General features: G+C 36.5%; 1 protein-coding gene across 1 annotated transcript in view; it reads right to left on the reverse strand.

Annotated features, from left to right (window-relative positions):
* Nucleotides 1-13,783, reverse strand: part of ARID4B (AT-rich interaction domain 4B) — a 63,087-nt gene that overhangs the window by 23,001 nt on the left and 26,303 nt on the right. Inside the window, exons 12-16 of the mRNA XM_085056700.1 lie at nt 10,775-10,847; nt 9,628-9,722; nt 8,406-8,503; nt 7,924-8,191; nt 6,736-6,908 (exon numbers count right to left, since the gene is read on the reverse strand). Of these exons, the coding sequence (XP_084912826.1) occupies nt 6,736-6,908; nt 7,924-8,191; nt 8,406-8,503; nt 9,628-9,722; nt 10,775-10,847 (707 nt within the window). The remainder of the gene's footprint in view (nt 1-6,735; nt 6,909-7,923; nt 8,192-8,405; nt 8,504-9,627; nt 9,723-10,774; nt 10,848-13,783) is intronic.

Raw genomic sequence — 13,783 nt, forward strand, 5'->3', positions numbered from 1 at the left:
CTTATCATTAGTTCCAACAGACATTGCAAAATCCTCAAAAGGCTAAAACTACACACAGCAGGTCATTCTCAGTCAATGTAAAGATTTAACACCAACAACTCTGTAATTAAGTGTATTAACAACCAGATGTAGTTAACAGATGAAACACTGCTGCTCTTACACCTCTCAAGAAAACGCGGCATCATGCGAACCTCTTTCAACCCACGTTCTCTGTCACTGTAACAAAGCCCAGGGGAAACCTAAGAGACAGAGTGTGATATGGAACATTCTATCTGCCTCCTAGAATCCCTGTTTTGCAGCAAATCTAACCCTACTCCAAAGGCACTTCCCGTGACACACCAAACTGGTACACACAGCAGGTGAGATGGCATATGCAAGATTATTTTTTTCAGGGGTTATTCTAAAATTTGAGGAAGGAAGATTGTTTCAATATTTGGTTCAATTCAGTTATTACAGTTAATTGAAGCACTAGCAGAAATAAACTTTACTGTAATTGACACTTCAAGTTTAGCAATTAGCTTCTATTTTTGTTTCCTGCTTATTTTTTAACTTTTTCTCATCCTAGAGCATAATTTAACCTCTGCTTCTCATAATACAGAGCTGAAAGATGTTCAATCTCTTTTCATATTCTCAATCACAGATGTATTAAGGTGACCTTAAGTTTCAAGGCAGAGAGTTCATTAAGACCTTTACTTATGCCACGACAATGCGATCTCATCTGTAATTACACAAAATAACAAACCCTCCCAAAAAATCACCAGTATTTGTCTTCCCTCTTGTCCAGGTTTTGGCTGGGATAGAGTTTGTTTCTCCTTGGTAGCAAGCACAGTGCTCTGTTTTGGATGCACCAGGGTGGGGGGAAAGTGAGCCACTGGTTGCATGGTACACAGTTGCCAGCTGGGTTAAACCACAACACCTTTGATGCTACAAAGAAAATCTGAAAATAAAAGCCCCAAGGTCTTCTGTCTGCACACAGAAAATTGGAATAAATGCAGTTAGGGTCCCCTGTCCCAAGGGAAGGGGAAGGAACTAACTGGATTTGACTCACATCTGAGTGTAGTACAATACACTTCAGTCATGCAAGCAGGTGCTCTGTAACCAACATATTCCTCTGCTGCTGCAGAGGAGGCAGGCGAGAGGACCTCACGTTATCACTTCTCATCATTCAGCCACATGTTTCTAAACATTCCTCAAAAGTATAATGGGTGGTTCCAAAGTCTGACTGAAGAGCACAGGCCTTCCTGTTTTTAGAGCACTGGTTCACATTCAGCTTGGAAGCATGCAGTATCTGATCAGTGTTTAGGACTTTCCCACACACGTAAGTCTTGATGACACCTACCATGGCTAATAACCTGCACAGTGACCACATGCTATGTAGAATATGACAGCAGAACCATTTTTCCCAAATCAAAGACGTCTCCCTTCCATCCAATACACAGAGCCAGTACATTCACACTTCCACTTTACACTTAATTATTGTGTCATTTGCAGCTTATTGCTGTACCAAAAGCAATCATTACATGCAAGTAGGTACGTATCAGTCTGTATTCTATATTAGGGGGAAAAAATCAGTTCGAGTGTTTCTGAAAACATGACTATACAAAAACTTCCTTCCTAATACAAATACAGCTGAAATACATTAATAGAACACACATCACAAATAAGAGCATAGAAATATGTTCCTATAAATAAAACTCCTAAGAATGGGGGTTTTTTTGCATACACACCTACATTCTAAGGTTCTGAGCATATGTTTACACTACACATGCACTGAACATGACACATTATTCTCCCTTCTCCCAAGCTAATCAATTCCTCATAAACCTGAATCAGACTGGAGAAAGCTCTCAATAAATAATTCTCACCTAACCCAGAAGCTAAAAGAAAGGCCTTTTATATCAAATCTTCTTCACTCCAAAAGATTTTAACCTTCTTCCAACCATTTTAGATTGACCACCATAAAGCTCTGACATGACATTTTAACAGATAAGGAACTGAAGAAAATACTGCCTCTAACAATGTCTTTCTCCCATATATGGAATGGAGCTTCTGACTACTATATAATCCCATTGTAAATTGCTTCCAGGAAATCCCTAGCAGGTGTTACCAGAAAATTTAACTCTTGTACAAAAAGTTTCATCAGCAGCACACGCACAGCAGGTAGTCCTCTTACCCTACAAGGGCAATAAACCTCAGTAAAATCCTTCACATGAAACAATGCCCATCTTTACTTAGCTCTCCATTAGTGCTTTTATTACTCCTAGTTCCCTCCTACTGCTTACAGGAGGGGAGAATCTATTACTGCATGAAAGGTATATGTAAATGCTCTAATTAAGATTTTTAAATTTAAAATTTTAAATTAAAAAATTAAGATTTTCCCCTTGCATGAATGGCTGATAGTCTTGAATGGAATTTAGCCAAAGAGTAAATGTTTAGCATTTTCATCTTGTAATATTGTCAAAACATGACAGTACCAACTGCCAGAACACCACACCAAAAAGACCCAAACCATCAATATCAGACCACCAGAAGTGTTTAGGTTACTAAAGCATTCTTTGGCAACATTTGTTCATGCATTTCTTGGAGGAAATAAAAAAGAAGACTGTTTTCAAGAAGAAAAAACAAATAAATTCAAGATTCACAAGGCCAAAGGAGGACTCGTGAAAATACCAGTCTGATGAGCAAGAGCAAGGTTAAGATCCAGAGATGGGAGCCCTTCCTAGTGCTAGGATTAAGGCAGCACCTCAGCCACAAGAAGGAAAATATGAGAACTAAACTCTCTTGCAATGTTTCTGTACTGTACCTTGGATTACTCAAAAGAATTTTGCCTGGGCACCTCAAAATTCCAAATACTACCCATATACAAGTCTGATGCCAATTTTTGTTGAGAAGCAAAAATTACCCAGATTCTCAGCATTTTAACTTCCATTTCATGAGAAAGTTCCTGATGGTGGTCTGTTCCAGGTGCTTTGGAGCAAAGTGTTATAACAAAAATGAAATACAAAACCAACCAAAAAATCTTCTTAATAAAAACTCTAAGACCAACAAAGAAACTTGGAGTTGAATTAATTATCGGGGGGGCCGGGGGAGGGGAATCTTACTAATGTTGGTTAGATAACAATTAATCTACACTTCAGTTTCCAAACTGTACACTTCACCTTTTGAAATTTTGAAAGAATTAACTTCCATTTTATTAGCTTGCACTAAAAACCCACACCTTCTAAAAACTCTGCTAGGCTCCTGGCCTCAATCTCTTTGGAACATACTCAATTGTCTACATTGTTCATTGTGTAGAAAAACACCTTGGTTCTCAATTTTTTGACTCTGACTCAAGTCAAGTTAAAACAGTGACTATTAGATGCTACAAAGGAAAAGGCACACCAACTCTGCAATACTACATTTGAAGATCGTTACTTCCACACAACATAAAGTTTGTGGGAACTTCAGAAGAAGGAGGACTTTAAACACTCTTGTTTATTCATTGGCCAAGTATGAGTACTTTCTTGTATGTTATGGAAAAGGACAATTTACAAAGTCAGTTTTGTAAAGGACCCTCTGGGACAGACACATGAAAAGTAACACATTACTGGCTTTTTTTTTAAACTTGTTTTTAATGATCATAAGTTGCACAACCTGTATCTAGCACAGGTACCTTCTACTAGCCACGGGAAAAAAAACCTAAACAACAAAGCCAAAAGTGAACAAGAAAAGCATGTATAGAATAAAGGGCAAGGTGCCTTTGAATCTCTACTCTCAGTGTTCACAGATACACCAGCAGGCAAGAAACTGGCACTCTGGGGAAGAAAGGAAGAGAAAGTTGAGCCTTCCTCTTCATCCTATTGTTAAAGTCTGTGTAGCTGGGACCATACAATTCAAGCTGTAGCAATCTCCAAGGGTTGAGACACACAGGATTGCACAGAGAAACAAAACCTGTAGAAAATATAAACAACCCTGGCTTCCAGAAGTATTTCCTGTGATCTGGAAACTGGGAGTTACATCCAGTCCTCCCAGAAGAAAGTCAGCAAGAAACACAGAAGTTTTTCTATCCTCATGGTTCTTTTTGTCTATATAAAAATAAGGTACATGAAGGTGTCCAAAGTCCTACACACATAAATGCAAGTCGAAAACTCTACAAGCTTGCTTATGTAACATTAGGTTTAATTTGTTTAGCTATTTTGTTAAGACTGGGAAAGATGGATGGCCCATAACATAAAAAAAGTTCCAGGAAGACATTTTAAATACATCAAATAACAAAAATTCAGTCTGAATATAACACTGATCTATTTTTATTACATTTCAGGTATTGGTGTGTGTGATTAGTTTTCTACCTACAAAAATGCCTGTTTTCATTTTGCATTTCAGGTCAACAAAAAACTCCAACCACAGCATTTCCATCTTTGTAGAAATTCAGCCACTTCAAATCCATGAAGTTTGGTATAGGGAAGTAGAACATCTAATACAATGCCCCACAAAATTCCTTCATGCCTTTACAGTATTAATGCTAAAAACATTGTTTAGCATTTAGGATGACAGTGACATTTTTAGAAGCTCTTTAAAGCTGATACAAGTGCATTTTGTACCTCCTGTCAATCTAAGAGGGTAGAAGGGAAAGGTAATCATGCTAACAGTGCTACTACAGCACCGCTGCTTATAAATACTTACAATTAACTCCTATAAGTGTTCCGTTTTTGTAATTTAAATTATTCCTTGAAACATAGCTTACCTCCCAGCAATGACCACATCACCACCTACACCTCTTTTTAGAGTTACGCTTTCTATTCTAAGCAACTCATTACAATCTTCCATGAATCATAATAGCAAAATACTAGTTGGAAGAATTTTCCACTAGGATGAGTAAGGAGGAGCAGAGGGAAAAGAATTTGTTCAATTACTATCAGGTAAATTAGGAAAACTTAAGAGGAATTAAGTATTTTCTACATATTTTGGTTGTTCTCATAAATAAATAACTAGGAAAACTCTTAACATTTTTTCATGTCATAAATAATGCAAATTGACATGAATCAGGATTAAAAACACCCAAACTTAAAAAATAAAAATATAGGATTAGTGAAAAACAAATGCAGCTTCTATCTTTTCATGTACCATTTAATACAGCAGCATGGTAAGCATTAAGCCACTGTACTTTTGAGGTATATAAACAAGTATACAGTTACATTTCAAACATACACACATACAAATACACAATTTAGGAAACTTTAAAAACTGCTATTCTCTAAACATTGCAAAGTTTTCCATTAATTTAGTTCTGTATTTCGAAAGCAGCATTTTAAAATCAGTCTTTAATAATTCTGAAAATCTTGCAAACCCGTTACAGTACAACTCATCTAGTTCATCTTAAAAATAGCAAATGCAACAAAGTCCAGCAATTAGTCTTTTAGAAAATAAAAGTTTACACGGGATACAAATAAAATCACATCCATAGAGAAAAAGCTCTTTAACTGAGTTCAGGTAAACTTGATTTTTCTGTATTCTGCAATTCTGAGTTACAGAAATTGCCAATGAAATCCTACTGAAAATATTAAGAACAAAAACATTTTACAAAAGGATCATTCCAGACTCCACTAAAAAAAAAATCGAAAGCCTTAATGAAATAAATAAAAAAAAAACCCTACTACCAATGAATCAGAAACCAATACACTAAACTCCAATATTCTGGCCACAAGTTTCAATGGGCCAGAAACAACATTAAGAGCTAATGATATTTAGACAGAAGATCAAGACAGCTGATCAACAACAAAATTGCTGGAGTGAACAAGGGAATTACTGGTCAGGCAGCAGATGGTACTAACTACAAAAGAAGCCCAACAAAACCCAACACATCCCTGATATGCAGATTGCTGTGAAAGTCTAAGGAGGTGTCATTAACTGCTTTCCCTCTTGTAACAGCTTCTCTCTTAAGCATCTGTTGCTGGGTTTCAGTGAAGACAAATAGCGTATTAAAAGAGATCTCCTATCTGACCTCTAAGGGCAATTTTTGTGTTCCTTACGCTTGAAACCATACTGTATGAGGGTTCTGATTGTAAGAATATAGATTGTTAACACACTGGGGATTAATGAGGACCATATTTTGGTTATATTTTCTTTTGTGTGTGGCTGCTGATAAACACTTGTAAGACTTTGCTGCACACAAACAGGAAAACCTGCCCATTCTATAAAGCAAATGATTTGCACACATTCATTGATTAGATAGCCCTGAGCATCCCTATTATTTCAATCTCCTACTCTCAAAACACCTGTCTGGATGTCTGCACAAGAAACTCCTGCCAGTACCAGGCCTACTCAACAGCAAGGCTGTTAACTGGGTGATGCAAGTTACTTCCATCTTTTCCTATGTTACACACCACTGTCCAACAGCAAAAGCTGGAAACCACAAGTCTGCCATACGTTTGTACCAAAATCAAGTAGAAGAATACTACTGGCAATGACTGCAGCATTTTTGTATTAAATCAAATAGTCACTGATGCTTTACATGTTCCATTCTCACTTAGCTTATATTTAGGCCTGGAACCTGTAAAACTTAAGCTGCCTCTTCTTTTAAAAATAGATCAATGAACTTCAATGGCTTAACCATGACAAAGTTATAAACACATCAGTCCCTGGAAGATACAAGTCTATTTAACAACAGCATGTCTGATTTAAAGCTCAAATTACAAGAGTAAATTTTTAAAAAAACCATACCATATGTCTTATCTGATTAGAAACAGCATAACTTACCCTGATTTTTCTTTTTCTTCAGCATCTGCATTTACTGTAGGATTTTCCATTTCTTTAATCTTCTCCTCCTCTTTGTCTTCCAATTTGGTTTCATCTTCGGTTTTGATTACATGTAAGTCCTTTTCTTGATCAGGCTGAGTAAACACAGAATCTGGCAAATTTTTTTTGTTGCCCTAGGATAACAAAACCTTAAGTTAACTCACAAGGTGAAAACAAACGATTTTTAAAAAGGCAGGCAAAACATACTGAAGTTACAAGAGCAAAACAATGCTACAGTGTGGAGCTTGTCCTAAAATTACAGCACCTCTGCTATTTTTCCTTTTGAAAATCTTAAACTAAACCTAACAGAGTTCAAAGTTGCAGCCAGTGTCCTAACTTGTTTTATCACAATGACATAAGCATGTGGCTCTTAGATCTGGAGTGCAAAGCAATCCCCAAGATGAACTCTTCATAGAGCCTGTTTTCACTTGGGATGAAGAGATACCATACTGGCCCATCTGGCATTCCTCCCAGAGAATACCAGCAGACAGACCAGGGCTGGCTGCCACTTATATGCAGAAGCATTATAGTTGTGTTGCACACTGACTTGAGAGCCACATTGCTTCCACAGCAAACTGCAAGGCCTGCAAAGTGCAGTACATCAGTTTATTGCCCTGAACTTCCTTTGCTGAAGCCACTGAGTCAAAACTGGATTTTGAAAAGCTATAAACATTTGTCTCTCTGGACCACTAAACTACATTAGACCATGTGTACATCATACAGCCTAGGTCTTTGTAGAGCTTCATTGGTTTCACTGGAATACAGGAATAAAAACAGTATTTATGTGAGCTTAAAAGCACAACTAAGTGCAGAATAAAAATACCAGCAATGTAGTTAGCTGTGAGCATGCATTACCCAGATAAGGATAAAGCTGGACACTAATTAGTTTCCATTTGACCCAGCAGGCCCCCAAACAAGTGGAATGTTGGAGCTGCTTTCTAACAAGTCAGACATTTTGACACCATGATCCCCTAAAACAGGCACCTAGGGTAAATATAGCACAAATGTCTTGCTCTCAATTAGATTTACAGCAAGATTTTGTCTTATTTTAAATCCATCATAGAGATTTCAGTCTTTACATTAATTCATGGTTATTAATACACCAACTGACTATCAGCAAGATATAACATGAACTTTAAAATATATTACCAGAGCAGAGGGCTTATCGTTCTCTTTACTTTCATTGTCATTCTCAGCTAACTTTTTTTCTTCTTGTTGTACTACTGCTACTTCCTCCTGCTTGCGCTCATCCTTGTCCACCTTTATCTCTTTTGCATCCTGCTCTGGTTCTTCAAGCATCTTCAATTCTTTTTCTTTTTCACAGTCTTTACAAGGCTTGTTCATCACTTTCTCTGGCAATGCCATTTGAAATTCAATGTTAGCTGATGTACAATACTCTTCAAAACCATAGAGATATCTAAAAAAAAAAAAAAAAGATATTGTTTGTGATAATAAAGTTTGACTGAAGAAGGAACATGCTACCTAGAGAAGCTAAACATGGACAGTAAGTTTAAGGCCTAAAAAACTGTATTATAACCAAAGAGTTATGGATTTTATGTATATTACCACTAGCACAGGATCACTTCAGTTCATTGAAGCATTAGTATGAACTTCATAGCTTTATTACTTACTTTCTGTATGCACATTTAACATTATATCCTGCAGCTGAATTTAATACAGGGATCCCAAGATCTTGATAAACTTGCTTCCACACCGCTCCACTTTCAATCTGTTAAAGACAATGAAGTAAATGTTTTTGAATTAACTCACTGACCAAAAACACTACATTGACAAAGTTTACAGCTTCAGAAAATAAATGTAAGTAATTTCCTCTGATCTATAAAATTACTATTTATCACACACACAGTATTTCACTGTAATGTGAACTGTAGTCTAATGTAATTATTTTAAGCAATTCAGCATTTCTGCAACACAACAAGCCACAACAGGCTTTCCTCTCCAGGTGGCAATAAAACAAAGGAAAGAAAATATAACCATCAGAAAAATCAGTATATCATTTTTATTTTTATTTTATATTGAAAGTAATTCTTAACTACTGGAGCTAGAATTTTAATTAAATTGGAAAGAAAGAAATAATTCAAAGCACTATCAATACTCAGCCCTGGCAGTTCTTGCACCAGACATAGTGCCTATTAGTCTTTCATTACATCCTTAATATGTCCTTTGGTGACAAAGTTCCTTGATGTGCTCATTTCTAAACCATCTATGAAGGTAAAGCAGATGTACTGCAATACCCAAGTACAACCTGTCTTGTATATCCAAAAGGTGTCACTGCCCAAACACACCTCCTCAGCTGACAGGCTACATTCACGGGAAGCAGTTCAAAGCACTAGTAGAATCTGCTTGGCCATAAATTCCATGTTTCAATTATTCCTCCCAAGACCAGTCTCACTAATCCCAGTCAGCAAATTCTTCTTTATACTGCCCAGAAAAAGTAGAAATTAAGGGTCTCACATCAGACTCTGAACGAAATTGCTTGTCTTTGAGATTTTACTGAGCAGTGACTCCTTTCACTTGGAGGTAACAACCTTATCAGACAAATATTTATTGGAATATTAAAAAACCACACATGCTGGCTGATTTTATGCATCAATAATTAAAAATACTGAGTAGATGTGTAATTTATTTACCATATAACCGGTTTCTGGTTCATGTTAAAGCATGGTTTTTAGAGCTACAAGATGTCTTACACAGCCACAGTAGAAAACTTTCATACGGCTAAAGGTCCTGTGTTCTTTGTCACTGCTTCACAGAGTAATAAATTATTTCACAATAATAAACCGTGTCATCAGATTTTAATGGCTCTGGAGTACTCATCATACTAATACTTACATTATCAAATCCTCCAAGCTTGTGTACAAGTCTAAACAATTTGAAGAGATTCAAATTTCTGTATCCTAATACAGGTCGTTTGTTAATAGGAGTCCCTGGGAAACAAAAACAGTTGTTAGGGTGTTCTGAAGTTTTGGGTTTTTTTGGAACAACATGAAATTCACATCATATGCACTACAACATTATTAAACATAGTATTGCAAACCTCACCTCCTACATCTGGTACTTTGTCATCATGAAACTAAAACTCAAGAGTCTTACTTACTGAACTAGAGGGAAAATGGGTTATGTTTTTTAATGCATATACATACATTTTCCCATACATTACTGAACATGCAGAAATGATGCAAATTTTCTTGCTAACTACATTATACATATTTTTATTTCACCCACTGAAATAATTCCATCTAAAAATACAAGAGTAGTCCTTTCACTGCAATAAAAAACAAAAAACCCAATCCTCACCAGGAACAATCCCACAATGCTTCAGGAGCTGAAACTTCCTCTGCTACTGTACTAGCAGTAGCTATCACATTGTCATCTCTTGTAAACAGTTTAACTCATTTCACACAGCATTAAAACAGATACTAACTTAACCAGTTATAATAGTAATTTAAACACAAATACCTTCACCCTTTCCTCTACAGGCACTGCACTTTTCTTGCAGTGTATAAAAACCTCGTAAAGATTTAACATGGCACTGGCTGTTAAAAACATTTCAATCTAGGGGTAATGTTCATGCACTTAAGTGATCAGGATTCACACAAGAAAATTAGCACAAAGTAAATCCATTTTTCCAGCATCTAAAAGGTGTGTGTTTTGTTATTTTAGTTATTCAACTGAGAATATAAATTAATATGATGTAGAATACTAAATATTTGATTATACACACTGTAAGTACACAATAGAAAATACAGTAGGATATAGGCAGAACATAATAGGATATCTATTTAGATATATTCATTTATTTCTGAAAGCAGAAGTATGGGACTGTATTTAGGAGATGAGTCAAGTGACAGATTCATCTTCTGAATAGTATGGAGGTCAGAAGGAATGAGTACAGTTTCCCTGTTTCCAAAACTGTACTGCAAAGCACTACTAGTACATAGATTCAATTTTTTAAAGTACTACTAATTCAAATGCCTACCTCTGTCTTCCATGAACTTGTACAATTGCTGAAGAAAGTTCTCTCGTTCTTCAGGAAACGGCTCTATTTCCTCCTGTTTAAAGCAATGCATACAAGAAAATTGTCACCGTTTTGAGTTACAATCCTTCATTAGAAACATAAGGCAGTGATAATTTAGGTTTAAATGTTTAAGTTTGTTTTACTGTAGTCAGCAACAGGATACAGTACTGAGAGATACATGCTCTCAGTGCTATGCCACATGAAAATAAGTTTTATAAACTACAGTGTTTCAAAATATATAAAACATTGTCTGTAAACATATATTGAAATTGGATTTTTGATTAATCACTGAAGTACCACAAGTGATACCACAAATCAAGAGGTGTTCTCAATTTTGTCCATTTATGCAGAAAGTCTGGGAGACAGCTCTACTAATGATCCAGATCATATCAGAAATCTGAGCTCTATTTCTACTGCAGTTAAGTGACTCCTTGATTCCTGGATAGACTACGTCACTTTCAGAGATGAAGTCAAAGAGAAAATGGTGCTTGCACTTTCTTAGGAGTTCTAATCCACTGCACTGGCAAACCGCAGCCAATGGCACTGCATGCGAACTGCCATGGGGTACCAGCTGAACGGTGCTGAGCAGGATCAATCCCAGAACTGAAATAACAATGGATATTTTGGAAGTTCAGTTCATTGCACTAACAAAATTTTGTAATAGATCTACTTAGATTAATAAACAGTGGAGTTTCACAACAAAGCACTATGGCTTACTTTATAACACCTCATAATTTCCTTAGGAAATGGGGCTTGCCACAACTAGTAGTAATAACAGATTAATATAATCAAATCCTGAAGAAATTCTGATGACTGAGCTGCTGCAAAACAGTACACCAAACATGAGTTGATTAATTTTTAATACTACCTGTAAAGTTTCCAAAAATAGTCATTCAGTAATCTAGACTAAATTATTTTTCTTTAGTGTATTTTCATTCCATGTTTATCATTTCCATTCTTCAAAAGTCTCCTTGTACTAAATATTAAAGCTTCACCTACCCTGAAGCAAGGGGACAAAACATACTGTCTTTAAAGTATGCTAAGACAGTTGAGAAAACAACAGAAACAGAATATCATTACTAAACAGAACTGGGAAAAACAAACACACAAAGAAAAACAAACCCCAAACCCTCCAACATCTATTGAATCTTTTTATTTAAGAGATGGACAGCTGAAAATAAGGTCAGGAAAGTTAGTAACTATTGTCAGGGAGTAGGGTTTTTTCTTATTCTATACTTCCTCTTACCCATTAAATGCACTTGGATGACATCACAGCAAACAGGCAAAAAAAATTAAGGACCACTATTCACAATATACTGAAACAGTTGCCTTTCAGGTAAAATTATCAACAGAAATGCAATGAAATTATTCCCGTCTTGCAAAGGCAATGCAAGAGGAAAGTCTCTGCAAGGGGCATAACATGATGGGCATTCAATACCCAGTGTACCAGCAGAGCTCAGAGCAGGCTGCTTTGATAGGCAGGAAGGACAGGCTGGGTAGAGAACTGCCACCAGTATACTAGAGATCCTTCTCACAGGGCAGGGGCACCAGAAATCAGGCACATCTAGCACAACTCTTCACTGACACATACAAGGTGATGCTGCAGCCCTGCATATAGTACAGACAAAAGCCTGGTTAAGAAAATTCACATTCCACAGGCCAAGGAGAACAAATTACTTGAGTGGAATAAAACTCCAAAACTCTGTCTTTTTTTTTTTAATTTTAATCTCCCGTAGAGGGTACTTGGAAAAGACTTCTACCAGCATCTGCTGATCGTGGAATAGACACCACAAGCAGCTATGTGGGTTTATCACGTTCCTCATCAACAAGAAAAAACTTGCCATAAGACATTAGTCCCACAGAGCATTTAGGGGAGGGGTGAGGGGTGTCACTGAACAAAACCTTCAGGAAACCAAATGAAGTTCTGAAGAAGAAATGTATTATTTTTAAATACAGGGGTAAATAAGGCAAAAGTGATGAAGAGGCTGAATAAAACACTCCTTTCCCACTACACAGCCTGAAGGGTACTCTTATGTCTCTAATGTGGTAATTCACAGAGGTGCCAGAAAAGCAAGTGAATGAATACTCCTTATTAATTTTTCAAAATACAGAACAAAGTAACTTTCCAAGAAAGTTGTGCTAACATGTGCTAACACGTGCTAACACTCTGCATGCCTCTGAAAAGCACTTACACTTTCTCAGAATCTGTACAGAGTCAGTATATATTATACTATACTAGTAAGAGTCAGTATATACTATACTACAGTAATAGTATCTGTTAATAATCTTCAACCACATTCAGAATCTCTACAGTTAGACAACAAGGTTTCCTAGATAATGGTTTGAAACAGGTATGTCACACTGTCATATTTGCTTATTTACAAGTTACTTATTTACAACCAGATGCTAGCAGGTCGCTCTGCAATCTCTAACTTATCTGTCTATGCTAAAATGTAAAATGAAGTGGCTTCTACATAGGATATCGAAATCCAAGAACACAGAAATGTTTTCTGCAACACAAAATTCACAAAGTACTACAGCACAGCACTAGAAGAGAGGGTCTTTGACAACTCTTTTACATACCGTCAAATTTCATAAGGGAAAGGAAGGCCATTTTTCAATATCTTCCACTAGGAAAAAAGTGAAAGAAAAAAAAAAAAACTACTCTTCTTAGAAGTACAGAGGACTTGCATGTCAACTCCTATTTATATAGGCTAGAAGCCTGTATACAGACATGAGATATAGAAGAGCATCTACATACCTACAGAAGTGGGTGTGAACATATCTAGAGAAGTACCTATTTTTGAAGCCTATGGTGACATTTTTAAGAGACTGGGTTTTCTGTTTTGTTTTGTTCTGGTTTACAGGTAGTGGGGCCACATGGATGGCCCTCAAGGCCACCAGTGAGAGCTTTTCAAGTCCTGGGAAGCAGTAGAACAACCTGCAGGTGGATAACAAAGCACCAAGAGC

The sequence above is a fragment of the Lichenostomus cassidix genome, chromosome 3 (genome assembly GCF_008360975.1).
Source record: "Lichenostomus cassidix isolate B80296 chromosome 3, HeHo_3.0, whole genome shotgun sequence".
NCBI classification, from domain to species: Eukaryota; Metazoa; Chordata; class Aves; order Passeriformes; family Meliphagidae; genus Lichenostomus; species Lichenostomus cassidix.